General features: G+C 35.5%; 1 protein-coding gene across 6 annotated transcripts in view; it reads left to right on the top strand.

Moving 5' to 3' along the window:
• The window catches only part of ARHGEF3 (Rho guanine nucleotide exchange factor 3), a 137,837-nt gene that overhangs the window by 60,300 nt on the left and 60,745 nt on the right, over positions 1-16,792 (top strand). For 5 of the 6 annotated variants that reach the window (XR_011048835.1, XR_011048833.1, XR_011048836.1 and 2 more), the window contains exon 4: positions 12,704-12,766. Coding sequence is in view for 2 of the 6 variants with exons in the window: in XM_068408707.1 (XP_068264808.1) it covers positions 12,704-12,766 (63 nt within the window). In the remaining 4 variants the exon portion in view is untranslated. Of the gene's footprint in view, positions 1-758; positions 840-12,703; positions 12,767-16,792 lie in introns of those variants that run through there. The other variant, XM_068408710.1, reaches the window with a different exon arrangement.

Genomic DNA, 16,792 nt, shown 5'->3' with positions numbered 1-16,792 from the left:
TCACTCGGTTTCATAGGATGCAGTTGCTAAAGGCTGGCTTGTCTAGATGGGTGAAGAATCAGCGAAAATGGGGTTTCTTTTGTCAGTTATATTGAACTACCAGGGATAAAAGCGAACTTCACACTTCCTTGACGTGTCCTCACATGCAAAGTTTGGGCTCTTTGCCTAGCTCATCTGTGGGGCTCGATTCTGGGCTGAGTTCTTGCAATTATGCCTCTGTTAATTGAAGAACTCCCATTTAGTACATCCCTTAATTTCTGAAATACTGAAAGTTTTCTGTGAACTAAATGTTTAAAAGTTTCACCCAGTGTCTATCAGCTGTTTTGTTTTCTGGGGCATCTACCTTTGGAGATAGTTGTCTGCCTTTCAGATTAAAGCCCATTGCTGCTGTTTAAGACTGAGAATTGCACACGTGGGAGATGGACTGTGTTTCAGTTACGGAGTCTCAAAGCCCCCAAAGACCTACCTATTATTTTAGAAACATTAATGATGTCTTTACCTTTACCAGACTGGTACCATTCACTTGTTAGCAATTTTTAGTATACTTTTGTCTGTTTAAAATATTATTTGAAGCATTCTATGAGGAAAAACCACAACAGAGATAGACACGACAATATGTATCACGCAGCTTCTGACACTTCTAGTATACTGCATGACAGGAAGCGAGAGCAAACTGGCTGCATGGGGAGGAGTTCCTGCCCCAAACTGAAGGAGAGACATAGGGACTCCTTTGTAGCAAAGACTTTTCACTGTCACGCTGGAAATTAAGAAACCTCCTAAAATCTGAGTACGATAAAAAGTACCTCATGGTGTGGTGTTGCTTTTTTGTGCATCATCAGGTAAGTGTAAATTCGGGATTGCGTTACTTTTTGTTGTTTGTGTGTGTGGCGTTGTAGTAAGTTGAAATTGCACAGATATTGCTTCCAAGCATGGCAGGATTTAAAATTGGGTATTAATGAAACCAAAATGTTGCTTAGCTGGAATGTCTCCTTCTGTAAAGAACGAAATTTGTTAAAAGTTTAGATAATACACTCTGATATTCCCAATGGGATGGATGATGGTTTATTTTTCTCTATGTATTGGCAGTTTATTGCTGCAGGATAATAATTTTATGGTTTTGGTTTTGCTTTTTTATCATACATGTGTAAATGTCTCTGCCTCTGACTCCTAGTGTGAAAATGAGGATTTTGGCTGATGCTAGGGTTTAAATGGGAACATTTATAGCTATAGGCACAAGTCTGTCCGTTGTCAAATCGAAAGCTGTGGCAGATCCTCTTCACAGTGTATTTACAGTGCATAATGATTCTGCTCTGCAGCATGTGTGTGTGGTATCACCTGGAAAACTGGGCGCAGTTTTAGACATTGCACTTTGGAAAGATGGGGACAGAAAAGTATCAAGATTGATAATAACTGTAGAAAGTACAGCCTATGAAGAAGTTTAAAAGATTTAGCACATGTGTGTACAAAAATAAGACTTGATATGAGGTACAAGTATGCATTTGTCTGAGTGTGTGGGAACAATGATAAAGTTGGTTCCTGTTCTCTGTATTTGCCAAGGGTAGCCTAGGAATAAGTGAGCTTATTTCATAGCAAAGGAAATTTAGGTAAAATATTTTTGGGGGAAATGCTTCCTGATTGTTACGTTATTAAGCAGTAGAACAGAGTATACAATTATAAAATCTGTCATTTCAAATTTTTCAGCATAACTTAGAAAGAGCTGTGTTGTACACATTGAACTGTTTTACATGTTGCAATGGTTAGCATTTAATACTTGATTGTTCTTAGTGATTTGTGTGGGATTCTGGTTTTGGACTATTAATAATAAGTGAGTAAGAGTAGCACGTTATTGTCACAAGTGCACAAATCTGATCTCTAACTTTGCAGCTCTAGTCACAGATTGTGGCATCCTTCCACTTGTTGGAAAGTTAGAGAGCTTCCTCTTAAGAAGCATAGTTATTTCAAAATATTTGCATATGTGTTGAAAAAAAACATACTTTGAAGTTCTTAGAAACATTTGATAAAGGTGGGGGCCTGTAGTGCGAGGCAAGCAAGTCAGATGTGTTCAAGGGCCTATATGCTCTTGGATTTGCTGTGGAGAATGTGGCTTAAGTATAGTGGAGTTTAAGACTGGATTGTTAATTGGGATTTTTTTTTTTACATTCCCTGTGACAATTTTCAGTAATGAGAGAGATGGTCTGTGATAAATGTATTGCTCAGAATGTTTTTAAGATGTTATCTGGAATGCTTTATGCAGTTCTGACTTAAATCGTGTTTAAGAAAGGTAAATCAAAACTGCAACAGGCTCAGAAAGTTTAAGACTGTCAGAGAAATGAAGAGATATTCAATTAGTGAAAATTAGTTTAATAGATGTTATATGTTTGAAATCTCAGTTTTTATTAAATAGCTTAAGAATGAGACTGGTGATTACTGCCATACTATTAAATTGGTGTAGTCTTTTTGGATGTACTTAATATGCATATTTGCTGTATGTGTTTTGGATATCACTCACTTGAAAATTTATAGCAGAAGAAGCCTAATAAATGCCACAGTTTTCATGGAGCACCAGGGAAATGCATGTTTGTGATGTAAAATCACACAGATTGTTTAGTGTCTACTAATACTGCTGAGCTCACATTGAAATCTTCTGTCTCTTGTTCTATATGCTTTCTCCAAAATGATTGAAGTCTTTATCCCTTTGTCAATTTTGATTGAAACTGGGCAATGAGTTTTACAACAAGAATCAGGAGTCACAGGGACATCCGCCAATATCCCGTAAGCCTTATTTCCTGAGAAATGGAGCTGAAGTATTTGTGTATGTGTTTATATATATTGCATCCAAAAATAGATATAGCAACATGTAATTTTAGTAAAGTGGTATTGTTTTTATCTGCAGAGAAATCCATTTTGGGTGCAGCCTTTTTTTCTATGCTGTGTGATGCTGAAGAAGAGCACTTGAGGTGCTTAGATCAAAAGCCATATGCAGGAACCTGTGGTTTTAAAGGTACAGCAGCGTAATGATGCTGAATGCAGGAGACTAGGGGAAAGCAGACTAACAGCAAAGTTAAAAAAGGCAAAGGAGTCTAGGGTTTCTTTGCATGCTGACTGGTTGTATTACTTAGGGGCACAAAGAACTGGATCTGACAGATCCCAGCTGAAAAGTGTTTGTGAGAAAAACAGAAGATGAATCTACATAGTGTATGGACTCTTTTAAATTGCATCTTAGTTTTTGTTTATATGCTAGGTGAATTTAGAATACTTATATATTGATTGTGTTAATTAAAAGGGTAATTTATGTAGCAGTCTTCCAAGTTCTGAGAAAAGATCATATAATCAAGATTTCTGTTCTCTCCCGTAACAAAGAACTCCTAGGGAGAAAGAAATAAAAGTATGTAACTTATTTATCTGAATTTGATTCAGACTTTATAGTAACCTGAAAGTTTCAGCGTGTTTAACTCTCTGCCAGGTTCCAGTGACTGATACTCTCCCCTGTCTTCTGAAAAGGGGAAGGAAGAAAGTTAAATAAAGATAGAATAAATACCAGTCCTCAAACAAAGCTCTGCTGATCCTTGTCCTTACAGCATCCCGTACATGCACACCCATTTCCTGTTGTTAATGTTAAACACATTGAATATAACTTTCATTTCATTGTTCACTTCAGCGTTCATTTTATGTTACATTGACTGGAAAAATCTCAACTCCATCACACTGAGCACTGTAGAAATAAAGCTTGCTCTCTGTGCTCAGAGAACGGTGAAAAGGAGCTGCCATTTTGTCTGGCAGAGCTGTCAGTGATTCCTCAGAAGTGCTTAGATACCTACGTGCCAGTGGCAAAGTCGGAGGTGCCGTACGTGACCTCACCTCCGTTTCAGAGTTTTCTGTTGTGTTGTAACAGACTTAGAGCAGAATCCGTTTTTTCATTTGTTTGTTTTGCTTGGGAAATGAAGAACAAGCAAGTTCTTCTGTTACTAACACTGATATACAGAGAACCTGCCAGCTGAACATGTGCAGAGTGGGAACGAGAACCGGCAAAGCTTTGTACCAGACTCGGTATAAACTGCAGTCGAGTCATCTCTGACTGTTTCTCCCTCAAAAGGAATAAAGCTTTTGTTTAGATTCTTGTGTAACTATTGAGAAAAAGAAACATGTAATGTCTTTAGTATTCAGAACAGTAGAGGGCAGCGGAAATATACATGGAAACCAGTTATATTACAAAACTAAGGAATTTTTGGCTCTCTTTATAGCTTAATCAAGTTCTTTTTGCCAATATAACATAAAGAACTGTGATATTGGAAAGCAGGGTAACAAGTTCTGTTATTTTTAAAAAATTTTGTGTTAGATTCAGTATTCTGAAGTTCTGGTCCCAAAAAGCATGTATGATGCATCATTCAGCTAAAAAAAAAAAGTCACTAGGCTCTGGGAAAACTTGCTTTAAGATGCTGTTGTCTTCCCATGCCTTCAAGCTGTTAAAACTGTCAGCAATAGGGCCATGGAAATGAAAGATAAGCAGGGAGCAATACTGGTAACTAGTGTGAAGGTGAGTGGTAGGCTATGGGAAAAAGAAAAGGGGGCTGGCCTTAAAAGATGACAGAAGATTCATCTCTCTCTGAATGAGCTTAAACTAGGGAATGAATTATCACTTGTTTGTGAAATTGTAATTCGTTAGCTCTGAACCGAACTTAGGAGGGACACAATATTCAGCAGGAAATTCAGATGTTCCTAGGTGGTCATTGCAGACAGAAATGCTTATGTGATTAATATGACATGGTCTCCTTCCGTACAGGCTTCTTTCTAGAACTGTACATGGTATTAGCCAGGCCAAAGTTCTTTTTTCTGGCATCTGTATCTTTATTTCACCTTAGACACTTGAATGTCAGTGCAACAGTAATGTGATAAGATGGAAAATGGGTAATCCTGTGTGAGGCTGATTCTTGTTTCAGTGTCACGAGCATTCTGGCTTGAAGCTGGGTAATGTGACACCATTGCTGCCTCTTCTAGTGCCCTTCTGAAGTCTGCTTTGTGATGTTATATCCCACCACCTGTGGCAGGAAATGTTAAATTAGTGATTATTCAAACAACCTTAAGATAGAAGGTTATTAATCTTTTGCCTAGTAATTTTATACCCAATTTAAGCTGGATCCAAGGCATATTTTGTTAACTGAGTGATAACAGCAGGTGAGAAAAATGTTGAAGCATTTACTGAGAATCTCCTCCTGTTGTATTAGGAAGACCAAAATTCTTACCTTCTACTCCGTAATATTTTAACTTTTTTGTTTTCTGGCTGTGTCCCTTGTGATACTCCTGGAAAGATTTTAAACTAGTCTGGAGAATTTAAATACTTCCCTCCCAGTCCAGTTTGTCATTACTCCTTTCATCCTACCTCACTTCTTGCATACCTTTTCACATCTATTTTGTACTATTTCTGCCTCATCACTGGACTCTGTGTCCTGACTCTGAATCCTCCACACTCTGTGATGTAACTAACTGGGAGCTTGATACCTTTGAGATCATTTGAATGTGATTTGAAATGGAAACAGTGAAGACTTGAAACAAATCTTATAACATAGAAGCAACAGCAGATGGAGGTTTTGGGATCATTAAATGAATAAATTTGGTCTTGGCAAGTGGTATTTTTCAGGGCTTTTTAAGAGAGGGATCAACATGTTATGGATGGATGTGGATGTACTGACAAACTGCAAAGGAAAAAAGATGAGAATTGTAATGTCTGAATAGTCTTTTGAACTTACCAGCTTCTATATCTGTTAGGTATTTAAGAATTAGAAGGGTGCTTAGAATTGCTATATTGGAATGTATACATGTGGATTTTGCTGATAAAAATGATTTACATATCAAGAGAATTTATAAGATAACTGGATTTTTTGAAGGAATGTTGTATAAAAACAGTGTGAATAGAAATTCACATGAAAGCCCGCATTATTGTTGTGATTTGTTGTCTTTATAGAAAGAAAATGATGGTATGTTCCTGCCTTATTCCCAGCTGCTTAAACACCGACTGTGATTCCTAGTGCAGAAGGCCACCATCAGGCTTTCGATGTGAAGGTTCCTTGTAGATTGAGAGCGCTCTCAGCTGGCTAAGGAGATACTGATTGCTTTTTAAAATTAAAAAAATCTTGTAGTAGAGCTGCTTTTCATGCAGACATAGTCCGCATATGTGGCTTGAACCTCTTCTGGCCTATGATGTTTGACTTTTTGTTAAGTATTTGGTCTGTTTTCTACCATCCTTCCACATTAATCTCTTTTGGATTTTATTTTTGACTTTACCTCATTTCTTCAAATGGTTCTTCATTGGTTTTGGTTTTTAACTCAGTCTGATAAAGATACTGTCCTTTGGGTTGTCCTTGATAATAGTGTACCATAAACTGTAAAGGAGCATAAAACCCAGAACAGTGAATCCCTTCCTGCCTTTTCCTCAACAGTAAAAATGATAAAAAATTATGTTGGCTAAATGGTTTTCCCTTTTCAGTATTATTGCAAACTTTGGTTTTATTTAGATTAGGGGGTTTTATGTTTTGATTAAACTTGTATTACATAGGACAGACTTAGCAAAAACGCAGTGCTTATACATTAATGAATGAAGGCATTCAATGGGTCATTATTCATGACCCAGTTTTCTGTCATAAAAGTAGTCAATTGATTAGGAAATCATTCACATATAAAATAGAGACATAAAATATGTTTACTTTCATGCCTTTTTAGATGTTTTCCTTTGAAAATGCAGTGTGTAGTGATGTTCTCTTATGAGAATTGGGATTGGGAGTCCACAATTGCTCTCATTATTGAACTATGCAGAAAATACGTTAACTTGCATTTTGCCACCCAGAAGTCTTTTTAAAGAAACTTGGAATTATTACTAGTATGGAAAACTGTTTCTTTAACTTAGACTTAACAATGTTTACCCAAATATTCTTTAGTCCAGCATGTACTTCCCTCCTCCAAAATCTTAATAGGACATTCAGAGGAACTGTAGTAGAATGTTGTGGTACGTTTGCCTTGTTTTTTTTTTTTTTTTAAAAAAAGGAAAAAATATATGTGATACATACATGTATACATCTATTTGTGTATGCACATATATTTTTATATATGTGTGTGTATATATATATACACCTCTACCTACTTATATTTATTTAAATCATATATTAGAACTCTGCTTTTTTACAAAGTTGCTTTCTTCCAGTTAGCAGTGTTGAAGTGTGCCCAGATATATGTTCTGGAAAGACTTAAGTTTTTTAGATATTTTCATATTAAAACAATTTGAAATACAGAATGATTAAATGGGTTTTAATTTTTCTTTATTTTTGACTTTTTGTTTTGGGGGAGTAGAGAAAATCTGTTTTGGTAGAATGAATGGTTCCTCATTTGTTAGATGCCTGTATGAAAAAAGGGCTTAAAAAGTAAGTTGTTTGTATTTTCTTTTGAAATAAGTCTGTCTATGACTTAAAAGGTTTAGGGATATTATGTGCTTATGCAAATACATTGTCTTGAACTTTTATTTATTTTGATGCCCATCTGTGTGCAGTCACATTTCTAAGCAATTAGAATGGATAGATGATTTAGCAAAAGTCAGGGATTCTTCTGAAAAGCATTTCCTTCCCTGTCACAGGATGGGTTTTTTTATGAAGCTATTTTTGTGCATCTTTGCATTTCATCTCCCAGGTGGTAAAATATAAATCTCTGGTATTGATAACTAAAGCCCTGTGATGGAGAGAGGATGTTAATCCAGCCTTCCTATAACAATGTCTTATTACTCTAATTCCTTTAATTAAATCACTGCTTTAATATATAATTGGATATTTTACTTTCTCATCTCCTGTGAGAGAATTATTGAGAAGAACTCTTTCCTGCTATGTTAAGACCAGGAAGTGTTCTGTCTCTACAACCATGGATGTAATCACAGCCTTTTAGGCAACAGTATCGCAAACATGGATCAAGATTCAAACTTGTTATACACCCAGTCATTGTGGTCTGGGGGCTGAGATTTCTGCTGGTGGTGGTGGTCGTTTTTGTTTTGTTTTGTATTTCAAAAGGCAAAAAAACCCCAAGTGTGATAGAAAATGTTTTTCAGTCTAGAGGTACAGATTCAGATGCATATAATGCATCTGTGTGATCAGTCAGAAAACACAGACACGTCTCTCTTCAGAATAGATACTTGTTATTGGTATACTTTTGTCATGCAGGCATGTACGCCTTTTTTAAGGCCTACAAATATTGTGCAGAAAAGGGAAGTTATCAAAGCATTGCAAGCTGTTCTGTTTTCCCAGCAAGGCAAACAGCTTCATAACATTTTTCATTTTAGTTTGTTTCAAGTATATACAAATTCTAATAAATACTCTGCAGTGAGATAGCAGGTGGCATTTGTCCATTGCGCATAGCCTGATATGGAGTAATCACAGTATTTTGTATTTAATGTATTTCATACAATGCTGCAGCATGGTATTACCCATGTAAATGATATACATTGGAGATGATGAGTGATCATGTCTCATATAAGGATAGCATACTACCTTTAAATTTGATTATTTTTAATATTATTACTCTGAATTTAAAATAGAGATGGGTTCTAATTGGATAGTTCAGTTTAAAATTTCAGGAATATTCACATTAATAACTTTAATGTGCTTCCCAAGAACAAAGGTTGGGAATGCTAATGGTCATGTGTCTGATAACTTTATCCCTGTTTCATAGTATTCATAATATGTTGGGGCTTCTTACGGGATTTTAATGAAAACAAAACCTGATACAATCTCTAACTGGACATGGTTCTGTTAAAACAACACACATATGCAGTATATTAGAATGTGATTATGTATTACACATGTAAGGGACATAACGTGTATATAACTCAGTCATGCTCAGGTATCCATAAAAGCCTCAACTTTTCTATCCCTTGATGTGTTTGTGGTTAAATCTTCTGCAATTTTCTGTAAGAACTCTGCATGGGTATCCTCATGGACTTACTAATGTATGTCATCTTAAGATAGCACACTCAGCGCAGGCTTTCCTTCTCCCTATTGCACATGCTTCTTCAAGCCATACAGTCCTAAACCCAGGCTTTTAAATTGTATTAAAACTGGTGTTTGCTACAGCCATAGATAATTGTAAGAAATATTAACAAGAACTGGGGATACTTCATGTGTGAGGTAATAAAATGGAATTAAGAAATCAGTCCTTTCTCCCTAGCACTGTGCCTGGGCCAGTGCAAGTGTCACGTTGAATACACATTGTGGTTTTTGGCTTAACGTAGTCCTGGGTGACAATATAAGCTGATATGAAAAATCTACAATAATACAGTACGATGCAGTTAGGATTTGTTTGATATGCTTACTTGTCATTCAAGCAATGTGTGCAATAGATACTTGAACCTGTCAGGGCACTGCTTACTAAAATGCTCTTTGGAAGTTCAACTTTTTCATTAATATTTCACTTAACTGATTTCAGTATTTGGACTATACATTCATTTTATCGTCACAGATCCTTGGCTTTGCTGTGAGGCTTATTCTTCTACAAATGTGTGCAATATATACAATGCTTAATCATGTAACTCTTCTTCTGGGTTCATCCTAAAGCTATTATACTGGACTTCTGGGATCTTTTGTGAAAGGAATACACACCAAATTGTTGAGATCAAAGTAGAGTGAATATTACTTGATGTGCCGTATGATTTAAAACATGAAATGGAGAGCAACATTTAAAGGCTGATTTTCTGCAACATGAGAGATTCGGAGGTCAGCTGCGTTGTGCTATGGCAACTGAGACAGGACTTGTAACCCCTTTGGGTAAAAGATCCTCACAAAGAGCAGGGATTAATTTAATGAGCACCTTATGCTCCCTGCACAATATCCACTGCAATCTTTGCTTCTAATCCACTTTTTATGGGCAAAGAAATTTATCTGGTAGCTCAATTATTGGAATTTATTTTTTTGCCATGGTGTTTCCCCCCCACACACACTTATACAATGATAATAGTCCTTGAAACTCTTAGAAAATTTAAAACATTAGTCTTGCCTGCAGTGGTTGGTGATATTTAACAATTTCTGTATGAAATTACTTGACTCGCATAGCCGCCGAGACAACCTTAGAGAGAACATAAGAAGTATAATACTTGCAAACTTCCAGATAACAAGAATAGTATAGTATACATGTTGTAATTATGTAATTTATAGTCTCAGTCCACTTTCATTAGAGTTGGCCTGTGTTGGAAATGCCATATTCTGTGTTAATCTGTAGCCATGTGACCACTAGTAAGAGTTTTAATCAGTTATTTAACAAAGGAGCTACCTATTTGTTGTGTGTGTGTGGTCATTTGTCACACTCCGTTAACAATGACATTGCATTTATTCCATTATAGGAAATGTTTGTTATAGTTCTAAAATGCATAGTATTTATTTTAGAGAGACAATTTTTTTTCACATTTGACCTGTCTATAAGAGTATTAGGAACACATAACTCTAATCAAGCATCTAACTTACCTTTTTTTTCTTTTTTTTTTTCTTTTTTTGGCACGATTGAGTAATACTTTTTGTTGTATTACTATATTGGTTCTTTTGGAATTAACTTTTATTCTAATATTTTGCAAACTGAGGCTTAGGTTTACATCATTTTTATACTTCCATAACTAAAGGTGTCGTACTTAAACGAACACCAACCCAAGCTGTGAATGCAGTTGCATCACATTCATCCGTACACCAGAATCTCCATTAGTATAGATTGAGACATACCAGATCCGTATACCAGTTTAATTTACTGTAGAAATCTGTATTGTGAATCTAAACATCCTTCATTTTGATTTAGTCTGTGTCCACTGTGTGGGTGGGATGGTACCTTTTAATTTTGAAATTTCTTGTTTGCAAAGTAAAGACTCAGTGTTGATTTAAGTAGAATCAATATATAATTTTTTGAGGAAAACTAAAGGATAAATGCATTTGTATCTACACAAGAATAGTCTGCAACATGTTCACTAGGATCTTAGGAAATGTTACCCTCTGGGCAAAGTACAGGCTTTACAGATCTTATCCTTGCTTTGTATTTTTCATCATGAATTTGTATTGGCTAACCCTAGGATAATAATTCAGAATTGTTTATCCTGTGGAAATATAAACTTATAAAACACCACTACAGGATAACAAATATGCTCAGTATTATTTCAGATATTTCTGTTCGTTGCTCAGTGTGGTCTGGTCCAGAAATTTCTATGTTCTGTTCTGTCCTTTAACTTGTTGCTAAAAATCTGTACTGTAATGGTAGAAGGGATTTGATTGAGCATAGTCTGAGAGTGAAGAATTACTTTTCATAAAACACTTCTCATTGTGTAATGTGGTGAGAGAACTCATGATCCAGTTTCTGCTTCTAAATAATAATGATGTTAAAACACAGCTGTCCTTAACTTTAAAATTATCGTTGACAGTAAAAAGTGAGACAAGTTACTTCCTAAAAAATAGAAAAATAGTATTTATATGATCTGCTGAAAACTAGTGAGTAAATATAAAAAGTTTCAACACCTACAGTTTACCTTTAAAACAGCATGAAATGCTGGATGTTATAATAAATATTCCTTATCTTTGTTGATCAAAGAAACAGTTCTCAGAAATCATATGCTTGACCTAGTAGGTGCAATGGTTGTTTTACTGGCGTGATGGAGTAAAACCTCCAGGCTTCAGAAGAGCTAGGGGCATGGGTACTGGGAAGGGGGGATACAGTTTTTATATATATATATTTTTAAAAAAATAAATATTTTTTTAATAATTAAAAAATACCTACACTATGTGCAGCTTCTGCCTTTTAACTGAACTTTTGTCATCTCATAAGATAGGAGCTCCGTACGGCATCTGTGTTGGGTTTTTTTGTTCTTTAAATTGCTCTTCTTTGACTTCCGTAGACTGGAAACTAAATCTCAGCTATTATCTGTAAATGCTTATCTCTAGTTGACAGTAGAAGACAACACAGCTGGATAAATAAGGATCATGTATTCTGTGACTTCTCTTGTTTCCTAAATCTTCCTGGCCTGGTAGAAAATGCAGAGCTCTGTTAAATGAAATTTCATACTACTTATTTGAAGGGCATAAAGACTAATCTTGTGGTGAACCTGTGAAATGACATGAGGGATGTCTTGCCATTTTCCAAAACAAAACCTGAATATAGAGCAGAATGCAATCACTGACATGGATATTGAAATCCAAATATACGATAATTTAATTCCTGCAGTACATTTCACCAATTATCCTCACTAGTGATATTGACTGTCTGGGAATAGTCCGTGATTGCTGAATGTATGTTTTGAAAAATCTAAGTATAGGCTTTTGACACAAAATACAAGTTTCTCCTTCTGACAGTCTCATTAGTTATAAAAGTTCGTATCAAGTGCCAAAGTACAATTTACAAGATGCAATAATTACTTATGCTTCTAATTAGAAATAAGTTTCATAATTGAAGTGAGCCTAACTCTCTTTGAGCAGAAAAAGGAACAGCATTTAATTTACTAATGTGCTAATAGGTAGCTTTTCAATTTGTGAAAATAGTTTATATTCACATGCATGGTGATTATAATGATGATGAGAGAAAATAATTAACTATATATACACGCATATATGTATGTGTATGACTTCATGATATATACCTGTTTCAGGATCAAGCTAGTGGTACTTGGTAGTATTCATCAAAATTGAGCTTTTCTTTTTATTTTGTTTTATAGAAAAAACGAAAGCAGAGCACTCAAGATGAAGATACAATCAGTATCTGCAGCCTGGATACAAGTGTGAGTAATTTCATTTTCCTTTTTGTCTTCCCTCCCCACACCCTCGATCTAAAATATGGCTGTTATGGGTGCTCTGAAACAAACACGTTTGTCTTTTCAGCTGTATTGTTTTCATACATAGCATGAATAACTTGTTCTGCTTATTACTAAAAAATGAAATTTGATACATTACTGCTTTTCATTTTTCTGTAGTAACACTTTTAAAGAGAAAAAAAGTCAGAATGACAGTTTATTGTAAAGCAGTGAATCTCTTATTAGTAAACAATTATCAGGATAAAAGGGCATTGTGAATGCAGGACTTAAAAACAGACTTTTATCCTGTTGCACGGCTGTGTGAGAAATTTTATTTCAGTTATGAGTGGTGGTTAATGTTGGTGTTGTGAAACTGTAATGTGATATTAATACAATAGTGAGACTACCTGTGTCACTGCTGAAGTGATGCGCACATCATGTACAGCTATGCTACTCTGTCACACACTTCAGATGTGAAGACATCAGAAAACGTTTTATAAAAACTGCACAATTTAAAATGTGTATACTTTTCCGTGCAAATAGACTGTTTCTGACTTGTGAAATTTTTAATTTTTTTTGTAAGTAAAGGTGAAATATTGACTTGTTTTATTATTGGAGAAAAATTACTGCAGTGACTGTTGCCTACTTACTTTAAAAATAAGCTATAAGGACCAAACCGTTGATTTTGGTGCATGTTGAATCAGAGTATTAATGAGTGTAATTACGCAGTAGACTGCAATGTGTTTTTCATGTAAAGTTGTGCAATAAGGGTACACTTTCATTTACCATTTCAAATCCATGGAACTAAAACAGATGTAGGAAAATCTACCATTCCTTCTGCTCAGTGTTTGTATCATCATTTTCAGTGTTTTGTTTACAGTCAGCTGTTTAACCAGTTTTCCCTTTCTGTAGACCTCTCATGTAGTACACACAGAAAAAGTAAGTTAAAAAATAGGGAATAAAAACTGCTTGTTCTAACAGGTTTTTATTTATTAGCAGGTGTCAAATCTAGTGCTGTGCATTTTTTTTAATGATCGGAGTTTAATTTTGGTTTTGAAGTATACCTGTTCTTTGAAGAAGCAATTACGTTTAAGGATTCTTCAGCCTGGATGGTTGCAGACAAATGCAAGCTCTTGTAGGGCCTGCAAGTGGGCTGGGTAGAATCCAGAACCATTTTGGAGATCATAAACCCACAGTAGCCTGACCTTGTCTGTTAGCTAATACTTTAATGTTACCTAGACCTTGCATTAGACCTTACATTGGGCCCGAGTTGAAAGAAATTGTTATTCCTTTAAAGGATTTTTAAAGGAATTGTTATTCTTCAGGGAAAATTGTTGACTATTTATTCTAGCTAAATTGATAGCTTTTTAGATACCTGACTCTGATCTGGGATGGAAAATGCTGGTTTTAACTATTTTCATGTTTCTGTGAAGAGTATGTCTCTTATTCTTGTATAATTAAGACAGTTATGTAAAATTCTTTTGTGTAGAAGCTGTTATATTGTTGTAGAAATACTTGGATGAGTGTAACTTCTGTTTTGGTGAATAGCCAAATGTTTAAATACGGCTTAAAAGGTACAGTTTCTCTCAATAGGTGAATTCTTAGAGGAAGGCAATCTAATATGATCTTACCTCTGAATTTGGCCCACAGAAATGCAGACAGAAAGCATAGAGCAAAGTGAGGTTCATAGTTTACTGATAAGCAATAGAATGTCCTTCATTTCTAGCTATTAAATGCTATTTAAAATTTACAAAAAGTTATTTTCTTGATATTGCTTTTCTGTGTAACCATTATTATTGGCAAGACAAGTTAATATAAACATGAATTGGAGAAAAGGTAAAGCAATTAACTAAATGTTTCTATGCTGATCTATGAGACAATGACTATTAAAAGTATTGAATTCTGATTTTCATGAAAATATTTGTGAATCTGTACCTTAGATGGATCTTGTCAATAAAATGTGTGAAGGGCTGTTAAGAAAACTATTCCTGCTGTCTTCAGTGAATAACTTCACTACTTAAATTTAAATGCATATTGAAGTCTGTATTCTTAGAAAATTGTAAGGAGAGAAAGGGCAAGAAAGGAAGGGAGGAAGTTTGAATCTTTTGTTATGGGACTTCAGAATTACTCAGGTCAGCAAGGTGGGGAATATCCCGTGAGGACATAACGGGTAGTGGTACGCAGTGTATCTTGAAGAATGGTCAGTTTATTTAAATGGACAATTTATATAAATACTAACTGATTTATCTTTTTTGTTTGAGGTAGCCCTAAGCCTGTCACCACTTTTTTCTGTTACCAGAAAATACGATTATCTTATGCTGTACAGCCAGACAGAATATACTATCTCTTGTATCTTTGAAACTTACTTTGCCCTAAACTGTTCTCCATTGTAATAGTGCAGTTTCCTATTCAGCATGTGATACCGTGCTCTCATCACTGATCTCAATTGGTGTTAAGGCTAGTTTGCACCTGGCTGTGACAGAAGCCTTAAACTGTCAGGGTGACTTCCTTTGAGAGGGGAAAGTGCCTTTGGTTTGGAAAATCAGCCTGGCACGTGACCTCAGAACAACACCCTCAGGTTTTTTTAGCTTTAACTTATGGTTCAAGTGTGCCCATCAAAACTTGGTGTTGTTGACATTAAAACAAGTTGGGCAGGAAGAATTATGCATTTTCTAGTGACTCATGTTCCTGCCAATTAAATTATAATCATCCTGGTAAAGGAGTACTATCACTTTTTTGAGCCTTCTGGACATGGCAAATAAACATCTGTTTTTCCTTCCACATCATATTTTGCTGATGGATAATGATAAAGGCAGTCAGTGCTGAGTATGCATCTAGATTGAATACCTGCTCATTAAGTTCTAGGTGTCTCATGTCATTAGGAAATATTAGAGAGTCTTCTAGCTGCACTGTGGAACGTTGTAGCATGAAAGAGACAGTTGGAATCCAGCAGTCCGTGGCTGAATACTTATCATCTGTAGAAGCATTTTGTTCTGTGTGTGTGCTTTAAAAGCCCAAGAAAAGGGAGACGTGCTAGAAGATGCTATTTACATTGTGGAGAGGTGTGTCATTTGTCATCTTGGGTTTTGCTCTTTGAGAGCCATAATTGATATTCCAAACAATTAGAGATTTTGTTACAGAGCAGAGAGTTGTCTGTCTTTTCTTATGTTTTTAAAGGCAAATTTCAAACAGAAAGCAAATTTCAAAAAGAATCAGTTCATATGTCACAGAAACCAACTGTGGTGGTGTTAATGCAAAATCACCTTTCCTTTTGTGTTTCTTTCCACTATTCATATACAAGGTAACTTATACCCAAAAAAACAGGGGAGGGGAAAAAAGACATGTCTAGAATAAAAAGTTTGGAACAGTTTCCATATAAGAAACAATCAAATATACTGAAATATATATAAACTGAAATCAAATATAAAATAAAAAAAATAGTGGGTGATTAGTTCTATGAAATATGATCAGTGTAAGGTTACTCATTCTCTTGTGATTAAGGGCACAAAACTCTTTGTAGATTCGTACCAAACTAAAAGGGATACTTCACCTAGCATGTAGTGGCAGAATTCTGGCATGGGGTGTTCTGGATGCGAGAGGTTTGCAGGAGTTCAAAAAGCAGATTGGACAAATTTACAGAAGAAAAATCCGTCGACCTGTTAGACTGAGTGAAACCATCCATCTGAAGTAATCCTTGAACTTGCATACTTCTGGAGTCTGGAAGAGTAAACTACATGTGTATTACTAGGTGTTTACTCTGCTTTCACAATTTCCCTGGACAGCTGTGTTTTACTGTTGCCAGAGACATGGTACTGGCCTCAGAGATCCATCCTTAGCCTGAGTCACAGCCACTCTGGGATTACTTTAATTAGCCCAATACACTACCTTTTTTCTTTCAAGCAGTGACAGTTTTGAGATGACACAGTGAGGACTATACACTTAGTTGGAGCCTTTGGGTTGTAGCATGACATAAATAACTAAATATTCAGATTCCTTTGTCTAGCAACTCTCTTA

Source organism: Nyctibius grandis, chromosome 10, assembly GCF_013368605.1.
Source record: "Nyctibius grandis isolate bNycGra1 chromosome 10, bNycGra1.pri, whole genome shotgun sequence".
NCBI classification, from domain to species: Eukaryota; Metazoa; Chordata; class Aves; order Nyctibiiformes; family Nyctibiidae; genus Nyctibius; species Nyctibius grandis.
The sequence above is the reverse complement of the archived record's forward strand: the minus strand, read 5'-3'. Positions and strand labels throughout refer to the sequence as shown.